The following is a 23,740-nucleotide window of genomic DNA, read 5'->3' as shown; positions in this document are numbered from 1 at the left end:
ACCAGAGTTCAGTTTCCAAGTACAGCATCAGGTGGTTTACAATAGCTGTAACTCCAGCTCCAGGAGATACCAATGCCTTCTTCTGATTTCTACAGGCATATACACACTTGTGCACATGTATATACACAAACACACACAGATAAATAATAAAAATAAATTTGTTCTTAAAGGGGGCTGGAGAAATGACTCAGCAGTCAAGAGCACTTACTCTTCTTGCAGAGGACCCCCACTTTAGATCCTAGCACCTACATTAGATGGATCACAACTACTTGCAATTCCTGCTTCACAGAATCTAACACCCTCTTCTGGCCTCTGTAGGTACACACACACACATACATTTGCACACTCACCAACTAAATCTGTATATGTACATATAGTTTTAATTTATATGATATATATTAAATTTAGCATTGGGATTATTTGGGAAAAGAGGCTAATGGGTTAGAACTTAAATTATTGTGTACTTTCTTTCCTCAGATAAATATATTCATATTACAAAGCCAAAAATTTGCACATTGTCTAGGGCTACAGGCCTATTGTTCTTAAAAGATGCTGCTTTTTAATCAGCATCATGAAAAACTCATGTTTGTGGTTTTATGTAACATCATCCCAGGAGGAAATACGGTCTCTTAAAGACAGTGGTGTATTTTCCATGAAGATAGACTGTTCAGGGATAGTAGGGCTGGGGCTGTAGCTCAGCCAGTAAGTCTCAGAGTGGTTGCCTAGCAAGCACAAGGCCTGTGCCTTGTGTGGTTCCATCCACAGCTCCTCAAGGTCTGGGCATGGTAGTGCACAGCTGTTCCCTTGCTATCCTGGCGCTCAGGAGACGGAGGCAGGAAAAGCAGAAGTTCACAGTTGTTGTTGAGTGCATGTGGCAAGTTCAGAGCCAACTTGAGGTCGACTCCGGAATCAAGAATGGGAGTGCAGCAGTAGATCCGTGCAGTTCCCATGCGTGAAACCCACGTCTGTGCCTTCTTGCTGCCGTGGCACCACGCTGTGTTTGTTTGCTGAAATTCCTGTCTCCTGCCTGCTTTGGGGCTTTTTCTGCATGTGTGTTTTTCTCTAACACCTCGTTAAAGGTTTTTAACAGTACAGGTTAATTTGCACACTTTTTGAAGTTGGTTTTGTTATACGAATCACCTTAACAGTGCCTTCATTTGTTGGGACACAGATTGTTTTGGATGATGCTTAAATCCAGGAAAGCATGTTTTCCTGGAGGGCAATCAGTAATGGTGTTTCCCGTGTGTGGCTACAGGACACTGGCCACTGTGGTCTGGATAGAAAGGCTGACTCATTCCAAGATCAGGAGAGGAAATGCTGCCTGGTATATTTCTAAATGAATGGTTCTAGAAAGTTGGAAAATACTTTTTTTTATCCCACAAAGAATATCATTCTACTTAGTTTTTATTTGAAAAATAAAAATATAGTCTCTGAAAAAATGTCATCTAGTTAGTTAGAATAAAATAGAAATCATTTCTCAAAAGCTTAAACTGTTGTATCTTTAGAAACAATTTTGCAAAATATCTTCCTTTCTCTTGACTCTTAGAAATTAGTAAGAAATGACCATTGGCATTTACCAGAAGTATCATTCCTCTTAGTTTGGGGGTTTTGTTTGGTTGTTGTACTTTAATGCAAAGTCTCTTACTTTACCCTTGACTGGCCTGGAACTCACTATGTAGACCAGGCTGCCCCGAACTCAGAGATCTACCTCTGCCTCTGTCTTGAGTTTTGGGATTAAAGGTGTGGCCACCATGTCCCCGTTAGCAGTTATAAGTCAGCCTCCTCATTAGTTCCTGAGTCTTTGGGTTTTAAGTTCAATTGCACATGGCTCACTTCCGTAGGAGCACTTTGCTTCTGGGGAAGCCCCTTTCTCTTTTTCTAGCTCATTGCTTTCCCATGTGCCACCATCATTGTAAATGTTTCTGTTAATAAAACCGTTCTCCCACAGTAATAGTGAGTGCTTCTGTCTACCATCAGTATCCCGTTGGTTTCCCCAAAGTCTGTGTTCTTGGCTCTTTATTTGGGGGGTTGGGTTGTTTTGTTTTGTTGGGGTTTTTGTTGGTTTGTTTATTTTGGTTTTTTTTTTTCAGACAAGGTTTTTCTGTGTAGCTTTGGAGCCTATCTTGGAACTCACTGTGTAGACCAGGCTGGCCTCGAACTCAGAGATCCACCTGCCTCTGCCTTCTGAGAGCTGGGATTAAAGGCATGCGCCACCACGGTATTCATGTGTATTTCACGTGTATTTAAAATGTGTAGTTTCTTAGTCAGGTACAGTGGGTGGAGTGTCCCAAGATAAACCCGGAAGCTCCTTCTTCCCAGGGTGCGCCGAGGTGCATTGCTAGCCTGTCCAGCTCTCCCTATAGTGAGAGCAATCTTAAATATTTAGTGTGTTTTTATTGTTCTGTTTGCTGGCTTCCTTCCTAGTACTAGACAACCAAAGAAATGTGTTGGGCCAGGGCATTAAAACAGAAGCAGGGAATGTTCCAGATTAAAACTGGGCTCTCTGGCTCGTGCTGCCATTTTCTCCAGATTTCAGTTAAACAGAAGCACTCTCCTTGAGAAAGGACGTCAGGAACACTCTGTCGAGACGAGGTGCACAGACGTCTCTGAGCCGTGCTTCTCTTTCCAGGCAGCGCAGATTGTGCTCATCTCTCTGTTTGAACTGAACACTCCTGAATTTACCATGTTACTTGGTGCCTTGCCAAAAACATTCCAGGATGGTGCCACCAAACTCCTGCATAACCACCTCAAGAACTCCAGTAACACCGGTGTGGTAAGTGCCCTGGTTGTGGTTTGGTCATGGCCTGCCAAGTGACCCTCACCCAACTGCAGAGCTGATGGACAGCCAGCGTCCTTGATCTTGGTTAATAGCCTGTGAGCCTATGGAGGCTGGGGTCCTTTCTGATGCTGGCATACGCCCTGGAGGGGAATGGACTTGGTGCTCATCTGTGGCCTTTTTCTTAGGGTGAGGTCGTTGAGTCAGTGCAGTGTTTACAAGTTGTCTTCCTTTTTCATTCGTTCTTTGGATCTGTCTTAGATATTTTAATCCCGTAATGAGAGAAATGTTTAATTCTGTATATGACTCTAGCTCAGCTCTATTAGCTCCCTTTTCATTGCTCTGACGAGAGGAGCTGAAGGAAGGGAGGATTTGTTTTGGCTCAAATTTCCAGGGTGGCGCAGTCATCGTAAAGGATGGCAAAAGCGGCAGGCCTGAGGGGCAGCTGGTCACGCTGTGTCTGTAGTTGAGAAGCAGAAAGTAGTGACTGCTCGTGATGCTCAGCTCACTGTCCTGCTTGTTCAGCCTGGCAACCCAGCCTGTGGGATGATACTGCCGGCACTCAGGGTGGATCTTTTCACCTCAATTAATCCAGTCTTGAAAGTTTCTCACATGTCTAGTGATTTGTCTTCTACATGGTTCTGGATCTGGTCACTTTGGCAGTCAATGTTAGCTGTCGTAAGCTGACAGTTGTCAGTAAGCTCCAGGGATTCCTACAGAACAATTATCCATCCATGCCACTAATAATCTGTGGAGGTGGGGGCTGGGGGTCCTACCCATTTACACACAGCTTAAGAGACAACAAGTGGGGTTGGATTTGAATTTTCAAGAAGGCCTTTGGACAGTGATGCCTACACTCCTTTGGTCCAGGGATCTCCAAGCAATACGATTGGCCGGACGCCTTCCCGACACCCCAGCAGCAGGACCAGCCCCCTGACCTCACCCACCAACTGTTCCCATGGGGGACTATCTCCAAGGTAAGCTCATTCCACAAGTGAAGAATTAAGATGCCCTGCTTTCTGTGCAGCCTGGCTCAGACTTAAGCTTGGTAGCAGAGTGCCAGGAGTCAGGTTCTGCCCCCACTCTGCCTGTAACTGTGTGGTCTTCGGCAGGTAACACCTGTGCTACAGTGGGCAGCTGTGCTCCATGTTCTCTGAACGCTGAACCTGGTACCTCATAGATTGTAAGACTGAGGTCGTGTGAATCCCCGAGGACATAGTTTTCCAGTCAGGAAGCTGCTCCAGGCCTGCCCGCGTCCTGTTTAAAGCAGATGCTGCTCTGATAGACAGTACCTGGGGACCTGGGCATCACAAGGTCCAGCGTGTGCAGATTCCTGTTAGGACCGTGCACAATGGCCTTACAGAGTCAGGGGCCTAATTTCCTACTTATTTGTTTGTATTTTTGTTTTTGAGACAGGGTCTACTAGGTGGTCCTGGTTGGCCTGGAACTTTCCATATGTATCCGTCTCAGCCTCCAGGGTGCAGAGATTACAGTCATCCATCACCATGCCCAACAGTGGGGTATGACTTCAAAGGAGAGTGTGCTCTGTCTCGGGCTTTGTTAGACCCCCTCACGCGGGCTGGCATTACCTGGCCCTCAGAGTGGTGCCTCTATGACGCCACAAATTTTCTAGCCCAGCAAGGGCCACAGTTGCTGAGTTTTACCTGTGAGAAGTCAAGATCTTTAGGCTCTGAGAATCTCAAAGACTTTTCCTGAGGGTACTGCCACAAGGTCTTAAAACGCGAGGAGAATGTGCCAGGTGTGCCCTTCCTTCCGCTAAAGTCTCCAAATTTATTTTTGTTTTCAACTTTTGTCTTGGTTTTCATTTTGAGACGGTGTCTCAGTTAGCCAGGTTGTCTACGTAGCAGAAGATAACCTTGAACTCGTGATCCTGTGCCTTCGCTTCCCCTGATGCTGGGGTTACAGGCATGTGAGACCAAGCCTGGCACATTAGTGCTTTTAAATGTAACTTTTCAAGAATTCCTTTCTTACCACTAGAGTTCTCTTCAGGCCCCAGTTATACATCAGTATTATGGAACAAAAGAAGTCTTTTCTCTCGGGGAAAGCACATGGTTTTCGTTTGTTTGTTTCTTTTGAAAGCATGTGTTAGTTGTTTTAGCACCTTGCTGTTTTTGGACTGCTTTGTATGTACTCCCTGACCTGTAGTATCTAGTCTGATGTCACATCTCCAGATTGGTCTGTGTTGTCAGGTTCTCAGTGTGTTGTTAGACAGTTGTGACAGAAGCTGGTGCCAGGATGTCTGCCCCTCCTAGTGTGATTGAATACTAAGATCTCTGCAGTATATGTTTTGTCTTGAGTGACCAGGGTTCGATACAGACAGTGAAAATTTTATGCAGAATGCATATTCTCTCCAAGTTGTTGTTTTATCTAGACATGATGCTCTCCACTGTAATTAGGAAACCTGCTCTTCGTAGTGCGCAGTTCATATATATCTTTTAGTTATTGTATTATTAGCTAATAAGAAAAGAGTATATCTCAAATTAATATTTTATTACTTTATTAAATGCCTAAGTTTTAAAAATGGGTGGGAAAATTTTTTTTAAAAAATGGGTGGGTGTCCTAGTAGTACCTGTCAAAGAGCTGGCTAGAAATTAATCTTCGCAGATCTCCAAATCATTAAACATTCTATCAATTCATAACCATAGCTTTTTTTTAACTCCTAGGTAAAAGAAGTGAAGAGGTTTTTTTTTCAGTACCAAAAGGTCTGGCTGTGGCTGACATTTTTTCCTGTGACCAAATCTTCTTTAGGGAATACTTAGTTAATGTAGTTTCTTTCTTTCAAAAAAAAAGTGTGGAAAAATTAAAACCCAGGACTGGGTTCTAAAAGTCTTGATCCAGTCTAAGAAAACCAAAAAACAAAAACTGCCCCTGTTTAGTGCTTAGATAGCTGACCAGCCTGAGCCCACCAGGAGAGATGGTTTGTCCCCTGGTGAAAACTGCCCCACCTGGTTGTATCATTGGAAGAAGCACCCAGCTGGGAAGCATGTCTTCTACTGGGGAAATTATAAAAGAGATGCAGTTTTCGCCTGAGCAGCTAAGCTCAGCAGCTTTCCCCGTCTCGGGAGGTGATAGAGATTCTGGAGAGGGAAAATGAGATGACCTAGGACTTTAAAAAATTTTTTGTCCAAAAGTTCATGGCGACAATAAGGGTTGGTTTAGAAGTGGTGACAGCTCTGATAGGCTGGCAGCTTTAGATCTGTCCAGGGAGGAGGATCTTTCCATCAACCCAGTGGGGTCGGAGATGCCAGCAGACTCAACACTTTGTGAGAGTGGGATGACTGACAGCTGTTCCCAACTGATGAACACGTGCGGCATGTATTTGAGCAGAGATTCATGACCTGTGTTTTTTTACATCGTTTAACAAATACTTATATTTTAGGTCATTTTACCCATTATGATTTTGTGGTAGAGAACAAACTACAGTTCCAAGTGTCTGGGGTCTTGCTGCAGTCTGGTGGGTGCTCCTGATGAGCAAGTCGTAGAGCAGAAAGGAACTGCATGGTCACCTCTGGTGCCATGGCAAAGTCGCCCTGCAGATGGCGCTTGTGTTTCTCCTGTCAGAGTGAAGCAGCACCTATAGAATATGGCAAGGGTTCACAAGCCCAGCCCCACACCCAGAGCCAGGCTTGAGTATCACCTCTATTCCTTTACCCCTTCCCCCAGCCCCAAGTGTGGCTTGAAGAAAGTCTTTAGACCCTGTACCATGATGCCCTCTCATCTCCAAAATGTATTTTCCCTACAGAATGGGTTCTGTGACCCTCCTCGGGGGCACTAACACCTAGGGACACCTACTGTGAAAGCTGTGTTGGTGCGTGCTGAAGGTCAACCTTGTGCCTTTTAAGCATGAGGACTTGAGCTCAGAACCTATTTTTAAACTTTCCTAAAAAGGCCAGGCACATGGCACACACGTGTATTCCCAGCAATAATGAGACGAGGGTGAAGACAAATTCCCAGCACGTGCATGCGAGCTAGCTTACCTGGCCTACTTGGTGAGGCTTCAGGCTAGGGGGAGGTCTTGTCTCATATTTTTTTTTTTTTTTTTTTTTTTTTTTGGTTTTTCGAGACAGGGTTTCTCTGTAGCTTTGGAGCCTGTCCTGGAACTAGCTCTTGTAGACCAGGCTGGTCTCGAACTCACAGAGATCCGCCTGCCTCTGCCTCCCGAGTGCTGGGATTAAAGGCGTGCGCCACCGCCGCCCGGCTTGTCTCATATTTTTTAAAAAAATAGAAGTCACCTAAGTACTGGTGCCCCCTGAGGCTATGCTCTGACCCCGTACATACACACATGTTCAGACTGCTGCAGCAGGCAGGACGCTGCGGACTCTGCCCCGTGTTCTCACTCCAGCCCCCGCTCTTGTAGCACAAGTTAGAACTTTCCCTGGGGACCTCCGCAAGCCCAGGCCAGGTGGTGACACTGTGGCAAGCAGTGGACACCTTTGTTCCCAGATGTAGTTTAGTTTCCTTTAGATGGTACAGAAGCAGAGGAAGCCATTTTATTCCTTTATTCTATTTCCTCCCCTGGGACTTACTGCTCCCATGTATCACCCCATAGTCCTCTGCCCTCTGAACTCTCACCAGATCCGCAGCCCAGGAGCACGGTCTGTCTCTGGAGAGCTGAGGCACAGCAGTGTGCTCTTGGATCATCTTGCTTCTGTCCCACTTAAATTAAGTCTTGAGAGCGCCACCTCTGGTCCTTTCTGGAATAACCTCTAGGGTGGTAAGCTGAGCACCCTTAGTTTCTCCTCAGTCTTCCAGCGCTTGTCCAGCCCAGGCAGGCAGGTGCGCCCTCTCACAGGTATGTACACAGCTAAACTTGGGATCTCAGTTGACTCCTGATGACATCAGCTTAGCCCACGGTTGGGAAAGAAAAGAATAAAGCCAGTCTTACTGAGGAGCAAAGTGTAAAATGAACCTGTTCTTTTCCTCTATGTATGAAGCACTAAATGTTGCTCCAGCTAATTTGATGGGCTCTATGGAGTGTTTTCCTCTTCCCCTCCCCTTTGCTTCTGTGTTTCTCTCTCTGATTTTCCTCTTCTGATCACTGCAGTCGGTTGTGGGGTTGGAGTGCCGATGGGCTATCGAAGCCCCCACCTCCCTTTTCTCAGCCTAACTCCATTCCCACCGCTCCCTCCCACAAGACTCTCAGGCGCTCTTACTCTCCCAGGTAACATGCTACCTGTTAAATTTGTTCAAAATGTCACAATATTATTGTGTTTCCAAGGTTGCCCTGGGTCTTTTGGAAAGCCTCTGAGCTCCTCTGGTGTGATTCCTGCTTCCGTTTAGCCTTGCAGGACTGGAGTCAGGGTGAGCTGTGTGAGCAGGAATGGGCTCGGGAGCCAGACTGCTGCTCTGTCTAAGGACAGTAACTTCTTTAACCACCCAGCCAGACCCGACACCATTTACCCTCACGGGCTGTCTGGCCTGGTGTGGCATTCAGGACTCATCATGATGTCCAGGTAACAGTGGAGATTGCAGTTCCCCTCATGGGAGTGCCAGGTGCAGAAGAGCTGGTGTCTCAGTGTGCTTTCTACCGCTGTGATAAAGCACCATGGCCGAAAGCAGCCTGGGGAGGAAAGGCTTTGTTTCCGCTTATGGCTTATAGTCCATCTTCCAGAGAAATCAGGGCAGGAGCTCCAGGCAGGAGCCTGGCGATGAGGAACTGCAGCAGAAGTCATGGAGGATACTGCTTCCTGGCTGTTCTCATGGAGGATGCTGCTTACTGGCTGTTGTCATGGAGGAGGATGCTTCCTGGCTATTCTCATGGAGGATGCTACTTATTGGCTGTTGTCATGGAGGAGGATGCTTCCTGGCTGTTCTCATGGAGGATGCTGCCTACTGGCTGTTCTCGTGGAGGATGCTGCTTCCTGGATGTTCTCGTGGAGAATGCTGCTTACTGACTGTTCTTGTGGAGGAGAGCTGCTTACTAGCTGTTCTCATGGCTTGCTCAGCCCGCTCTCTTATATCCCTCAGGACCCCCTGCCCAGGACATGACACTGCCCATAGTGGGGGGCCCTCCTACATTGATCACTAGTCAAGAAAATGCCCCACAGAGTTGCCTACAGCCAGTGTAATGGAAGCATTTTCTCAGTTGAGCTTCCTCTTCTCAGATAATTCTAGCTTAAGTCAAGTTGACAAAAACAAACAAAACCACCAGGATAGGTAACTTCATTGTCCCATCTCCCTACAGATGCCCTGCCTAGGGCTGAAACAAAAGTTTCGTGGTGAACCTAGCATGCCTGAGACCTTGGGTTCAGCCTCCAGTACTGCTAAACAGACAAATGCATTAGTTGGGAAAGATGCTCTACCTTCAGACCAGGCGTTATTTGTCCCTAGCAAGCATCGTCTGTTGGTGGGAAATGATGCTGCCTAGCACTGTGGCAGTGTACACGTCTAGAAGGACACGGTTTCCGTCAGGTTTTAAAGCAGTTACGCTTGTGAGCCCAAGAAAGTTCTATGTATTCCTCCAGACACCTGTTCCAGGCCTCTTGGACACTGTCGTAAAGATCCAAAGCTAAGAACATGCTTTTCCTAGAAGCCTGTCATCTCATGGGCAGAACGCGGGAGGCCCAGCTGTCACTGTGCTCTGTAAGAGGAGTGTGTAACCAACGGTGTAAGAGAATAAGAGATTTTAAAGAGAAGAGAAAGAAAACCCGAGGGCCTGCAAGGTGATGTGCCCCTGCCTGACCACCTGAGCTCGGTCCCTGAAACCCGCATAAAGGTGAAGGTGAAACCCACTTCACATTTTCCTCTGACCTCCACATGTGCATAATGGTGCTTGTGCACACACGCATGATAATAAATTTTAAGAATTTAAAAAACGAACCTGGAAAACAAGGTGGCGGCAGCCATGGTTCCTGTGACAGCTGAGGCACAGACTTGTTACTTTTCAACGATAACTGCACTTGTCACCGTGTTGTCATGTTAGCCTTGTCAGTGGTGTAGTGCTTCATCCACTGTCCCCAGCATGCCGGCCTGCGTGCCTCATTCCAGCCATCTTCCAGCCAGCCACCAAGATTGCCGTCCGGAAGATACCCTCTCCAGCGTCATCTTTCCCACAGCACATAGCAATACACCATTCCACCCCACCCACTGATAACAGTTAATACACACTTACACTGTGGGGTGTGGCTCAGTGGTAGAGTGCTTTCCTCTCCTGCACAAGGCCCTGGGTTCAGTGTCCAGTATTGGGGGTGGGGTGGGGAGTGTGCACATAAGGAGAACTTCTGGTAAGCAGCTGAGGAGAGAAAGCTGAGTGAAAACTATATATATATATGATATTCATCTTCCAAAACAACAGAAAAATAGTTTCAGAGAGCAGCCTTTCTCTCTCCGTTTGGTTTCTTCTTGGCATCCTGACCCAGTGTCCCTTCCCACCCACCATCTAATTCTCCACAGGCCAGTCACTGTGGAGTGGCTGCAGTGTGGGCTGACAGGACCTCGGACTGTTGACTGAGTTACTCTTCATAGACTCTCAAGAAGCCCTCCAGGTCTAATCCGAATGTTTACAGGTGATCAAGGCCTGGCCTTTAACCCAGAAGATTATGTCCTAGGATTGTCTCCTAACTAAAACAATGCATTATGGGGCACAGCTTCTTCACAGTCTACTTCTAGCCCCCCCCCCCCCCAGTCCCACTGTGCCATCCTTCAAGTCTCAGGGTTGGGGGCTCTATCAGTTTGAATCCTAGTGCCTACTTCAGGTGCCTATAACTGTAGCTCTAAGAAGCCAATACCCACTTCTGGCCTCTGTGAGTACCTGTGCAAGCATGTACACACACACACACACACACACACACACACACACACGCATATACATACTCAAAAATCTTTCAAAAGTCTTTTTAAAAAATAGTTCTAGGGTTGTTTGTCCAACCTACTTCCTGATGACAGCCTTCCTGGGAAATTCTGTTTTCCCTAAGAAGTGAAGGCTTAAAGGGTATTGATCTTAAAAAGGGAAAAAGCAAACGGGAATGATGCCCATCAGTGGAAAGCGTGGTCTCTCACACCTCGCACTCATGATGCCGGCTTCACTCTGAGGGCACCTGAGCAGGTGACCTTCGGGGATGGCCCAGTGGGCACGGACACGCGCTGCTCCCAGTTGGCAGCTGGAGTTGGTTCATTCCTGGAAAGGGAGAAGCGAGAGCAACAGCTGGCAGAGCCTTCATTTTCTTACCTTCAAAAGAGGCCATTGTGATGGTGCAGTCATTTGAACTGAAATGAAAAAATTTAAGGGTGTTTGGGTAGAAAATCATGGGGTGAATTTATCTGAAAGCCAACATTCTCTGAAGCAACACATGGAAAATAATATTGTGACATGCCGTAAAGACTGAGCATCCCTCCAGACCGCCTCTTGTCCGTCCATCACTCTTTCAGTCGTTGGTTTTTTTTTCTTTTGCATGGGCTATGCTATTATCTTTGGTTGTTGTGATTAAAAGTATTTAAGGCATTCTTTTACATCTTGTATATATATTTATTTGAGTCATATTAGTCTCTCTACATAAAAATAGTGTACTGGTCAGATGTATAAACACTTGTGAAGGTAAGCTGGAGCTCAGAGTGCCGAGGAAAGTGGCGTGGACTCCCTCTCCAGTCGTGCTCTCAGCACTTCTGGAAAGCTGCCTGGGGGCAGCCTGTGAGCTGAGAATGTCCTAAATTAACCTCTCTCAAAAAAAAAAAAAAAAAACAAACAACAAATTGGTCGGTGGTGCTGCATACCCTTAAATTCCAGCGTTCGGGAGGCAGAGACAGGCAAATCTCTGTGAGTTTGAGGCCAGCCTGATCTACAAGAGCTAGTTCCAGGACAGGTTCCAAAGCTACAGAGAAACCCTGTCCTGAAAAACAAAAACCAAGTTCTCATGGGTGCAGACATTGGGTCTCAGCTGCAGATGTGTTCAGGGTTCATGTTTCTTTTCACTGAGTGCCAAGGCCAGTCTTGGAGTTGGTGTGTGTTGTCTGAACTCTCCTAACACGGCTGATATGTGTGTGCTTTCTTCCATTTATCAGGAAAGAAGGGTTCTGTCTGTACCAGTTGTGTAGTGCTAGGCTAGTAGCTTCCACCCATGGGAGTGAACTCAGGACTGTTGCTGTAGCCAGCCTTAGAAAATACCCTCCAGCAGGCAGAGACCTGGCCACTCCATGACATGCCCTGGGGGAGGAGCTTAGTCAATTCTGATTGTATTTAACTTAAGGAAATTTACTTCTTGTGCTGTGCATGGCTTGGCGGTGTTGCCATTGGAACAGATCTCATCAGTGGAAGAACTAACAATGCTGCTTGCTTCTTCCTGCACAGCCAAGGGTTGCCCAAGTGCACCAGCTCCTCAGCTTGCTCAGGACTTTCTGTATGTGAAATTAGCTTACAGCATCTCGTCCTTTCTTGATACCGTGTTAGTTACCTTTTAATTGCTGTGATAAAATATCATAACTGTGACACTTAGAGAAAGAAGAGTTAATTTGGGCTTGTGGTTCCAAAGGGATCATGGCAGAGGAAGCATGGAAGCAAGTAGCAGTCATGGCGGCAGGAAGCTGAGAGCTCACATCTTCAAACCATAAGCATGAAGCAGACTAGCTTCATGACTAGTGCAAGACTAGCCTACCCCTTAGTGATGTACTTTTTTCAAGAAGAACACAACTTCTAAACCTTCAAGCAGTACTACTAACTGGGGATCAAATGTCCAAATATTAGAGCCATTTAAACTACTAAATTCTACCCCCTGGCCCTTATAGGCTTGTTGCCATATGGTGATACAAAATGTATTTAGTCCAACTTCAAAAGTTCTCATAGTCTTTCATAAAGCCCAAAGACTCTTCAGAGACTGTAGGCAATCTCTTAATTGTAGCCCCCTGTAAAACCAAGACAAGGTACATATTTCTAATATATAATGGCACAGAAGAGATACTACCATTCCAGGAGAAAGGAATGGTGGCAGCACAGTTAAAAAATACTGAACCAAAACGAGACTGAAACCATCAGAGCAAATGCTGAATCCTCTAACTCTTATGTCTGTGTTTGGGGTTTTCATTTCAAAAGACTTGAATGGCTTTGCCTCTATGGCTTTGCTGCCTGTGATGTCTGTCTCTTCCTTAGGCTGATTCTGCTCCCTGTGTGCAGCTTTACAACTTCCCGGAGTGGCATCTCAGAGCCCCTTGCCCTCTCGAGGCATCCATGTAGGGACTGCCCGCCACACTCTGTCTCGGTGGCTCTCAGAGACTGCAGGAAGACTCTCCAGCCCTTCCCCTCGCCTCCTTCATCCGGTACCACATGGGCACGCTTACCTAGTTCAGCACAGCCACCTTTTATTCAGTCGCTTTGTAGAAGCAGAAAACTCCTTAGACTTTGTTTCACTCCCTGGACGCTGATCTGGGTGGCTCTTGACTGAGGGCATCCTTCTCGTCGTCTCTGTGCGGAGCAGGGGCTCTCCTTACCTGCTACACCCCCCCACCCCTTGTAGCACGAGTCTCAGCTCTGGCACCAACTTCTGTTTTAGTTACTTTCTGTTGCTGTGATGAAATGCCATGACCAAGGGAGCTAGAAGAAAGTTTATGTGGGTTTACAGCTCCAGAGGGAGAGGAGTCATCATAGCAGGGAAGCATGGTGGCAGGAGCAGGAGACTAAGTACACATCTGCAAAGGCAGGCCTGCTGCAGAGAGCAAACTGGAAGATAGGCAAGGCTTTGATTCTCAAAGTCCAGAGCCAGTGATACAGTTCCTCCAGTAAGGCCACACCTCCTGACAAACTATGGGCCATTTATTCAAATACCAGAGCTTCTGGGAGACAGTCTCGTTTAAGCTCCTACAAATGCTGTCTTCAAGCAAGCAGTGTTTAAACTGTCCTTAGTCGACTGTCCCGCCATGCTTCCTCTCATTGTTGTCTGCCCATCCTGTGCTTCGTAGTCTCTTTAACTCTCAGTAAGGAGAGGTGTGACCCTCTGGTCAGCCTCTTCACACATCTAAAGAGCATTTGCCAATGAACTACAGGACTCCAAAAGACTTTCTCGTTTTCTTTTTTCAAACCATTTCTGTTTCATGTTTTATTATTAGTGTCTCAAAGGATAGCAGTTAACATCACTTTCCCATGAAGGACAAGTATTGTTTCTAGAAGTGTTTTTACCTGCTTATCCAGGAAGGTGGCTCATCTCTTTAAGATTTGCTTTAATAAAAGAATTTCATATTCCCAGCAAGCTCCTGGGTTAGACCAGTGGGAAGTAGAGCCCCAGGAGCCTGGTGAGGGTAGATCCGACTCTGACTCCCAAGCTGCTGGCTTATGTTTTTTGAGGGAGAGTCTTAATTATTTCTCTGGATTGGATTCTGGGGTGCACAGCCCAGTCTGTAAAGTCTCTCTGTAATCCGAGCTTATTTCCATGTGCCTGTTCCCCAGAGTTTGTACATTTGAGACCAGTAACAACCAAACTACCTTTTTCCATCTCCAGGATGAGAACGTTCCCTTTCCACCGTCATTACCTGTGCGTTCTGTCACCAGTGTCACTCCTGAGTTCTCCCATTCTTGTGCTTTTGTCGTCTCTCACTGGCTCCCGGGGCTGTGTGATGTGTCTGGGGCAGCTCTGGCTGGAAGATGGACAGTGGCGGTGCCCTTCCTGTCCCAACTAACCAGAAGACCCCAAGTACAATTAGTCTTACTCTAAATCACTAAATAATTTAGGCCCGTGTCTTGGTTTTATGCACACCTCAGTTTTTCAAAAACTGCTTTTTTTTCTTTTAAATCATAGCATGCTGGACTATGATACAGAGAACCTGAACTCTGAAGAAATCTACAGCTCTTTGCGTGGAGTTACAGAAGCCATCGAAAAGTTCAGCTTCCGAAGCCAAGAGGACCTAAACGAGCCAATTAAGCGAGATGGCAAGAAGGATTGTGATATTGTGAGTATCCTGGGCCAGTGGACAACTATGTCAGTTAAGTAGCAGTGGACTTGAGTCTTTCCCACACTGAACTCTCTGGTGACAGTGTCTTCTACTCTGGTGTTAAAATAATAGTACTTTTAGAGGCGAACACAACCCCAGTGTGGATCAGCAGGTGCAAGGGTGAAGATGTGACAATCAGCCTTCCAAAGGGAAGAAGTCTGACCCGTGCTAGAACCTAGAAGAACTTTAAGTGCATAATGCCAAGTGAAATAAGCCAGCTCCAAAGAGGCTAGTATGCTTTTATTTCCTTTGCCTGAGATGCCTAGTGTAGGCCGATTAGTAGAGAATAGAATCAAGGTTTGTGGGGGTAGGGGGAGTGTTATTTATTGGGTGTAGGGTTTGGGGGGAGAAGGGATCATGAGGAAGACTGGAGTATACATGATGTTGGTGGTTACACAAAATAGTGAATGTATATAATGGCACTGAACCATATGATTATGGATGGTTGAAATGATAGGGTATGTGTATTTACCACAACTATTAAAACATATAAACATAGAGTAAGAGCTGTATCTTGTTAGCAGCACAAATGCAGTTTGTGGGAATCACCAGTATGTTCCAGATTCCTGGGACTCATGTCCAGGTGAGGAAACAGGCTGCCCACTGCCAGCACTTAGCCTAGATTTGTCCCCATAGTGCTGTCATGTCGGGGCTGCCCAGGCTAACATGGCCAAGGTAAAGGTCTAATACTAGGTCTTGGTTGCTTTTCTATTGCTCTGATAGGACACCTTGAGCAAAAGTAGCTTGAGGAGGAAAAGGTTGGTTTCTGCTCGCAGTTCATGTCACAGTCCGTCCCCAAGGGGAGTCAGAGAAGCCAGCTGATGCAGGGCCATGGCGGAGTGCTGCTTACTGACTTACTTCTCATGGCTGGCTCAGCCTGCCTTCTTACCCTCAGGGCCACCAGCCCAAAGGGGGCACCACTTGCAATGGGCTGGGTACTTCCACATTATTTATTAAGAAAGTTCACCACAGACTTGCCTGCAGGCCAGTGTTCTAGGGGTATTTTTGTTTTCAGTTGAGGTTCCCTCTTCCCAAATGACTCTAGATTGTGTCAAGTTGGCATAAGACTAGCCAGCAGTGCAAAACTATCAGAAACCTGCCAGAGACCATTGAAAGACCACTGTGAAGACAGACGTAGGAGAAAAAAGTTCAGTACTAGGTATCCAAAGAATGGAAGAGTGGTTGTGGCCTGGGAGACACTTACTATGTCTCTCAGGGTTAGAGGTAATTTTAGGATAATCTGGCTAACCTTCATTATTATCCCAAAAAAAATTAAAAATCAAGGGGCTGCTTTGTGGATATTTAGACTGCTTTAGGCTCTGAACAGTACTTGCGCTTTCTCCATAGAGGTATTTATTATTAAGGTGTCATTGAGAAGTCCCTGCTAGTGGCATTAGAACCAGAGGCCACAGTGGTCTGAAGCAGGCTTCTCAAGAATGGGGACAATGAAGAACATACTCCTCCATTTCCAAGGAGCTCTTGAGACTGCATGGTAGTGATCCTTCAGAAGCCTTGTGAATCACCAAATAACAAAGAAAAATAGACTAAATATATATACAGATGTAGGAATGTTCTATTCAGATGGAAAACCAATAGCCCGGAGCTAGACAGATGCCTCCATGCTTAAGAGCACTTGCTGTGCTCCCAGAGTTCAGTTCCCAAGCCTGTATCAGGGCTCACAACTACTGTAACTTCAAGAAGAGCACTCTTATCGGGCCTCTGTGGGTACAGACAGACAGACACACATATACACTTTTTTTTTTTTTAGTAAAATTAAATATCAATAGCTGTTGTTTGGTCAGTGGCCAGCTTGCAAATGGAAATCCCTGACCCCCTAGAAATTCCTAAGCATCAAAGAAAAAGTGTGGGCTGAGTGTGGTAGCACGTGCCTTTAATCCTAGCACTGGGAAGACAGCCTGCTATGTGGGTCTCTGAGTTCAAGGCCACACTGGTCTATATAGTGAATTCCGGGCTAGCCAGAACTACATGGTGAGACCCTGTGGCAAAGAGAGGCAAAGGGAGGGAAAGAAAGAGAGAAAGAGGAGGGGAAGGAAGGAGGGATGGAAGACAGACAAATGAGCAGGTGTGTCAGGAGGTCCCTGAGTGACTGTGTGCTGTGTTCCAGGTGTCCCGAGATGGGGGAGCAGCCTCACCTGCCACCGAGGGCCGGGGAGGTGGTGAGGTGGAAGGAGGCAGGATGGCTTTGGACAACAAGACCTCCCTGCTCAACACGCAGCCTCCACGTGCCTTCCCGGGGCCACGAGCACGGGAGTATAACCCATATCCCTACTCGGACACCATCAACACCTACGACAAGACGGCGCTGAAGGAGGCGGTGTTTGACGACGACATGGAGCAGCTCCGAGATGGTCTGTCTGTCTGCTTGCCCGCCTCTTTATGTCCCCACACCTTCTCTCTGCCATCCAGCCCTGTGGGTCCAGTCGGACACAAACAGAAACATGGGGTCTGTCCTGGTCTGTCATTTGCTCAGAACTGCCTGTTGAGTCCCTGCTGTGTGCTTAGGCTGAGAAGCCCCCTGTGAGTAGAAGCCTATTTGTTTTTACCCTCTGCGAGCCTACAGTCTGTCCATGAAGTCTCTGCTGCTGGGGCTTCCCGGAATGTTCCCTGAGGGGAGTGGTTGACCAGGATGTGCAGCAGGGCACAGGCATCTAATAGTTGCTCTCTGTGAAGACCCTGGCCCACACTGCCCCAGCTCTCTTAGCTGTGAAGGTGAGGTCCCAAAGCCATGCGCAAGGTTTCCCTCTTCCTTTAGAAGTGTGGCACCCGGAGTCTTCTCAGGCTGTGCCCTGCTGTGCTAGAGAAGGAGGCAGTGCATCTGATGGTAGTTACTTGCCTATCTCATGCTTGGTGCTTTGCTGAGACACATATGCCCATTAGCTCCTGAAATTAGAGATTGTTGTTCTCATTTTACAAGTTAGCAAATAGATTCAGAAAGATTAATATACTTGCCCCAAAAAATAACTTAGGGATGTGTCTGGGGATTTCTTCTGAGTCTCATGTCAAGACCAGTACCCAGAGACAGAGAATGTGGCTCGGGTTGAGTTGTGCTTACACATGTAAGACCCTGGATTCAATCTGCACGACCAAAGCAAAATCCAAGACCAGTGTCCACTAGCAGGTGGCCAGTGAGTGACTCTGTATGGGTTTGATGGTGTTTGTAGCAGGTGGCCAGTGAGTGACTCTGTATGGGTTTGATGGTGTTTGTAGCAGCAACTTAAGTTTTCTTTTCCCCTCACTGCTCATGTTCACTAGCTTTGTTCTATTGCGATTTCGTGTGACCGTGCAGCTTATGGTAGAGTTAGAGTGGAGAATTATGTAAATTATAACTCTAAATAATTAATAACTGAGGTTGTCCTGTTGGAAGGAAAGGAAGGCACACTTCCTGGCATGATTGCTCCAGCCTGTGGGTTACAGACTCAGAATGAGCACACTTTGGAGGGGGCTGCCACATGAGGCAGGGGACTGATGCATGAGGCAGGGGGCAGGTTCAAGGCACAGACGGCAGAAGGGCCTGGCGCTGTGCAGTGCTGTGGCAGAAGACAGTTCTGCAGGTGTTCAGCACAGAGGGAGCATCAGTGGTCAGAAAAGAACCCTGGAACTGTCATTCCCCTGGATTTGCCAAGTGCAGTCCTGCCGCCAGCCTGGGGTGGCCAGTGTTTGCTGACCCAGGCTTTCTGGAGAAGTGGATACGTTTTCCTTTGAGTGTGGGGTTGTTTCACCATTTCCCCTTTATTACTCGTGCCCAGAGAGTGGAGTGTCGGTTCTTTCTTATCCACTGCCTGTGCACTGAAAGCTTATGGAGAATGGAGGTGTGGCAAGGGGAAATGGCAAGTGTGCAGGGTCTTGAACTTCCTGTGTGTTGCCCCCTAATCTCAGAAGCTAAAGAAGTTTGCAAATGTGCCTCAGGAGATTGCTTGTGGTGATTTGTCTCCACAGCTGGTTCCCATGCTGCCTGTTGAGAGTGGAGTTTCCAGGGTTGAGGGTTCTCAGTGAGCATGGACAGGGCGAGAGGGACCTTCAGGTCACCTGATGTAGTTCAGACCCTGTTGGTACCCATGCGAGTAGAGGTGAGCAAGCTTTGTCTTTGGATGGTCTGGTCACTTTGATTGGCATCAGTACTGTGTTGGTTCCCAAGCCCTGCACATCCAAGAATGGAACAGATACTAGTCAATGTGATAGTCTTGAGGGAATGCTTGCAATTGGAATGGAACAGATGTTAGTAAGAGGATGGGAGGGCCTTGGGGGAATCCAGTTTGTGCACGGAATGGGTCTCCTACCGGCAGGAGGCTGTCCAGTAGAAAGCCTGGCTCAAGACTGTGGTAGTAGAAGAGAGTTTGGGAAAAGATGGGTCTGAAGCACTTGGATTTTTTTTTTTAACCTCTGTGTAAAAATAGAAAGGGGAGGATGGTAAGAAGGGAGGACACATGGGACACGTGCTGTGCAGCTGGCCTGGCACTCTGTTCTCACAGCATGGTAAGAACGTCAGGAGTACACAGAGTGGGAGGGGAACGCATAGCACCCATCACTCAGAGTCATGATAGGAAAGAACATGGCAGGAACCTGTGGCCTACGCCTCCTGAGGTTGCACATGTGTCTCCTCAGTGCCCATTGACCACTCGGACCTGGTGGCCGACTTGCTGAAAGAGCTATCCAACCACAACGAGCGTGTGGAGGAGCGGAAGGGTGCGCTGCTGGAGCTGCTCAAGATCACCAGGGAAGACAGCCTGGGCGTGTGGGAGGAGCACTTCAAGACCATCCTGCTGCTGCTGCTGGAGACTCTAGGGGACAAGGACGTAAGCACTCTCACGCCCCTTCCGCGTGGTGCCTTTCCTGAGCAGGGCCGAGAGCTCCTCTGTGCCGTCTGTGCCTGACTCTTATGCAGACCCCGTCTCCTGCCACTGGGTGGGCCCTTCCTGAGCCTAGGTGCTTTACACAGGAGTTTGCCAAACCCATTAGTGTAGACGATATCCTGCCAGGCTTCATCTCCGCATGAGTTTTACTTTTATCTCACGTGAAATAAGATAATAGAGAAGTTTATTTCTACATTTTTTTAAACTAATTTGCCAGGTGATGGTGGTGCACACCTTTAATCCCAGCACTTGGGATGCAGAGGCAGGTGGATTTCTGTGAGTTTGAGGCCAGCCTGGTCTATAGAGAGTTCCAGGACACTAAGGGCTACACAGAGAAACTCTGTCTCAGAAAAACAAAACAAACAAATAAACAAAAAACCTAATTTATGTGGTCACACAGCACATGTGTGGAGGTCAAAGGACAGCTTTCGGGGTCACTTCTTTCCTGCCTTCATGTGAGTTTTTGGGATTAAACTCAGGTCACTGAGCCGTCTTGTCCATCCAGAGTTTATTTTTTAAAAGGCCTTACTAAGTGTTGCATTTCATGAAATTCCATCTTGATTCACCCTGCGCCTGTGTTAGAGCTAATAGTGGCATGGCAGACAACAGGTCCCATGGTGTATTCGTGGTTATAAAACAAAACCTTCATGCTGGCACATTTGAATGTGACAGACCAGGCTTTGTAGCATGCATGGGCTGTGACTACCCCTGATATACTTAGTTGCTAACATCAGTAGAGGTGAGTACAGTTGGGGCAGGTGATCCAGTCCCAATCTTGCCTCCTACCTGTGGAACAAGCCCGCACACAGAATTGGGAGGGAACAGCTGGGATTAAGCTTCCTAAGTAATGGTCCTTCTTTCCACATTGGTTTGGCATGGCCTAGCAGACACAGCTGGAGCCCAGGGCTGGGGGGAGTTCCAAGAAGCTAGCACAGTACGAGGTCACAGGCCAGACCCAGGGTCTCAGAGGTGGTGACTGATGGCATCAGGAAGTTAGGGAAGGAGAAGCAGTAAATGCTGCCCTGGAATTGTTTTCTGACTCTCAGGGTCAAAGGTCTGGTTTAGGGGTAAGTAAAGATTAAGAATGTTAATGAAAGGCCCACACTAACTTTTCTTCAAAGTCCTGCTGCCTATGGAGGCAGTTACACTTGGCTGATCTCTGCGGGGAGATGGGGTGATGTCACATGGAGGGCAGGTGCTTTCTGTGTGCGTTTGCACAGTGCACAGTTGAGTGACAAGGAATCAGGATGTGCTTCTTGGCTCTGTTTGCAGTAAACTCCGCTCTCTCTTCTTGAGATTAGGCGTCTGTTTGGAATGGCTTTTCTCCAGACACATGACTTGGGCCTTAACAGCTTGAGGCCTGTTGCATGGGTAACCTCATCACCCAGAAGGTCAGGAACAGACGCAGGTCTCTCCAGCAGACCTCAGAGAGTTCACAGCCTGGCAGGCCCCTGTCCATGGCAGGGTCCCTGTGCGTGTCTCACAGAAAGGTGACTCAGGAACCCAAGCTTCCATTAAGTCTAGAACATCTAGAGAACTGACCTTGAACTTAGGTGTGCCAGTCATTTGGTCTGCAGTACAGGGTTCATTCTGGAAGCCTTTGCCAACCTCTCGGTGTGGTGGGTCCTGAAGATGACACTGTGCGTCAGTGCCTACCCTCTTGAGGTTGACTGTCTAGGAAACACGTGTTGAGTAGACTTTTGTCATCCATGGAGAGGGGCCCGTAAGAGGCCAGGCCACCTGGAACAGGTTTAGCCTGTGGGCCCATGCATGCTGTAGGCATGGACAAGGGCAAGTACTGTTCGGTGACATTTCTTTTCCCCTCACACCTAGCATTCCATTCGAGCTCTGGCACTGAGAGTTTTACGGGAGATTCTGAGAAACCAACCAGCAAGATTCAAGAACTACGCAGAACTGACGATCATGAAGACCCTGGAAGCCCATAAAGACTCCCACAAAGAGGTCGGTTAGCCCTGTGACCATGCACAGCAGGACTGGGTGGAGGAGGGCAGAACCCAAAACGAATGTTGAAGCTTATGAGTCTTTCCCTTGTGAACTGGCCTGGGTTGTATAGAGTAAGATTCCTACTGCTGACATCAGAGCTGAGGAACTACATGTCTAAAATGCTTACAAAGTGCCCCTGTGGTTCCCAGGTCCCAGCATCTCCACTGTGCTCAAGAGAGCAAGCAGGCTATATCTCTCTGCCTCGTACATGTGGTATGGATGATGGGCTCTCAGCAGTCACTGACCAGTTACTTGGTGGTGTGTTGAGCCCCTGCGATTTCTACTCTGTGGATAGGCTAGAAACCATACTACAGAGTCTAGCTGTCCTCAAAAAGTAAGTCCAGGGCTGGATACATGGTCTAATTACTTGGGAAAGTGTCTGTCTGTTATACAAGGATGAGTACCTAAGCCATCTCCAGAATCCACATTAAAAGCAGATAACCCAGGACCGGGTAGAAGGAGACAGGTATGTCTATGGCATTGCTAGCTTACTCAGAAAGCTGGAGCAAACCAGACCCTGTCTCAGGAAAGAGGGAGAAGGGGAGAAAAGATGGACAGCTCATGAGGATTGACATCAGAGATGGCCCTCTGGCCTGTGTGCGCTCGCACACAAGCAAATCCAGTAACAACCAAGATGGCAAAGAGTAGGTATGAGCCCACCAAGCCATGACCGCTTGTCCAGTGCAGCCTCTTGGTTCTGCATAGCTATTGTGAGAATGCTCTGGATGAGGACTTAAGTAGGGCGGTTCTTATACCAGCAAGGGAATGAGACCCTGAGGGCAGTTTTCCTCCTAGCCATGGATTGGCTGCTTGGGCCTTTGCTGCTTTGACCTCCTCAGATCGTCATCTGAAGGAGGGGTCTCTGTCTCTCTCTCTGCTGGAGCCATATAGTACACAGCATATAGGCTCTAGGAACATTTCCAACAAGACACTGAGTCTCTAAACCTGGCTCGGTGGCATGATGGTGACACTCATGTTTGAACAGAAGGTGCTCCGCTTACAACAGCTCACTTGAGCATGTAGAGCAGACAGGCTCATATGGTCAACTTCATTGTTCCCAGATGAAGAAGAAGAAAGGGCCCAAAAAGCCTGCCCAGTAGTTCAGAGCAGAACAAGTATGGACCAGGCTTTGGGTCTCTTAGGAGGGACAAACTATCTTGCAACAACTTTGTTTTTAGAATAGCATGTCCTTAGAATCAATGATGAAAAATTGAAGTGAACTAGGATTCAGGTGTGTCCAACCAGCAGTTTGAATTCCAGACTGGCTATAAATGCAGTGTAATTCACACAAAATTGTAAGCTTACTTAAAAGACTAGAAGAGGCGTGTGTGTGTGTGTGTGTGTGTGTGTGTGTGTGTGTGTGTGTGTGTGTGTGATGTTTTCATATTATACTATGTTCTTTGTATACATATTATAATATTTATTAATGTGTATGATGCACATGTTGGAGACAGAGGACAGTTCATTGGAAATCAGTTCCTTTTCTTCTCTCGTGTAGAACCCAGTGGTTCAAACTCAGACCATCAAGCTTCAGCAAGCACCTCTACCTGCTGGACCTCACTCTTCTTTAAAACTCAGCTGTGCCATTCTCAAGCATGTGCTTTGTAGATAGCCGTGTTAAATATGGCAATGTCAAAAAGTTGGCCACACCTGACAGGTGGTAGTGGCTGTTTTGGTGACAAAAGACAGGCTTGAAATGAGATTAAAGTGAGCTAAAGGGGCTGGAAAGATGGCTCTGTGGTTAAGAGACTTGGCTGCTCTTCCAGATGACACAGGTTAGACTCTATATGACATCTATATGACATCTATATGACAGCTCTCAACCATCTGCAATTTCTGTGCCAGGAGGTCTGTGACCCTCTTCTGGCCTGTGGGGCCCTAGGCATGGCATAGTGCACATGCATATGTGCAGGCAAAATACCATACACGTATTTTTTTATTATTGAACATTTAATTAACTAAGCTAATGTGGTGTTTGAGTACTTACTATCCAGCTAGAAGCTATCTCTTTAAACTGGGCATCCAGTTTAAATATTGAAAACCTTTACAGTAGACTCTTAAATATAAGTTAAAATTCACTATTTTATTTTTCTTCTCCTTGAACATGGTTTAGTAAGTATGAGGTTCTCTCAAATTGCCCAGGAAAAGCATGAAAAGA

At 47.1% G+C, this 23,740-nt stretch overlaps 1 protein-coding gene across 1 annotated transcript in view; it reads left to right on the top strand.

The window, feature by feature from the left end:
- Clasp1 (cytoplasmic linker associated protein 1) overlaps positions 1–23,740 on the top strand; it is a 212,633-nt gene that overhangs the window by 170,340 nt on the left and 18,553 nt on the right. The window contains exons 30-35 of the mRNA XM_038349426.1: positions 2,630–2,773; positions 3,647–3,753; positions 14,515–14,665; positions 16,833–17,076; positions 19,331–19,521; positions 21,412–21,540. Coding sequence (XP_038205354.1) covers positions 2,630–2,773; positions 3,647–3,753; positions 14,515–14,665; positions 16,833–17,076; positions 19,331–19,521; positions 21,412–21,540 — 966 coding nt within the window. The remainder of the gene's footprint in view (positions 1–2,629; positions 2,774–3,646; positions 3,754–14,514; positions 14,666–16,832; positions 17,077–19,330; positions 19,522–21,411; positions 21,541–23,740) is intronic.

This window comes from Arvicola amphibius, chromosome 12 (assembly GCF_903992535.2).
Source record: "Arvicola amphibius chromosome 12, mArvAmp1.2, whole genome shotgun sequence".
In the NCBI taxonomy this organism is placed as follows: Eukaryota; Metazoa; Chordata; class Mammalia; order Rodentia; family Cricetidae; genus Arvicola; species Arvicola amphibius.
This window is presented reverse-complemented; position numbering and strand designations above follow the sequence as displayed.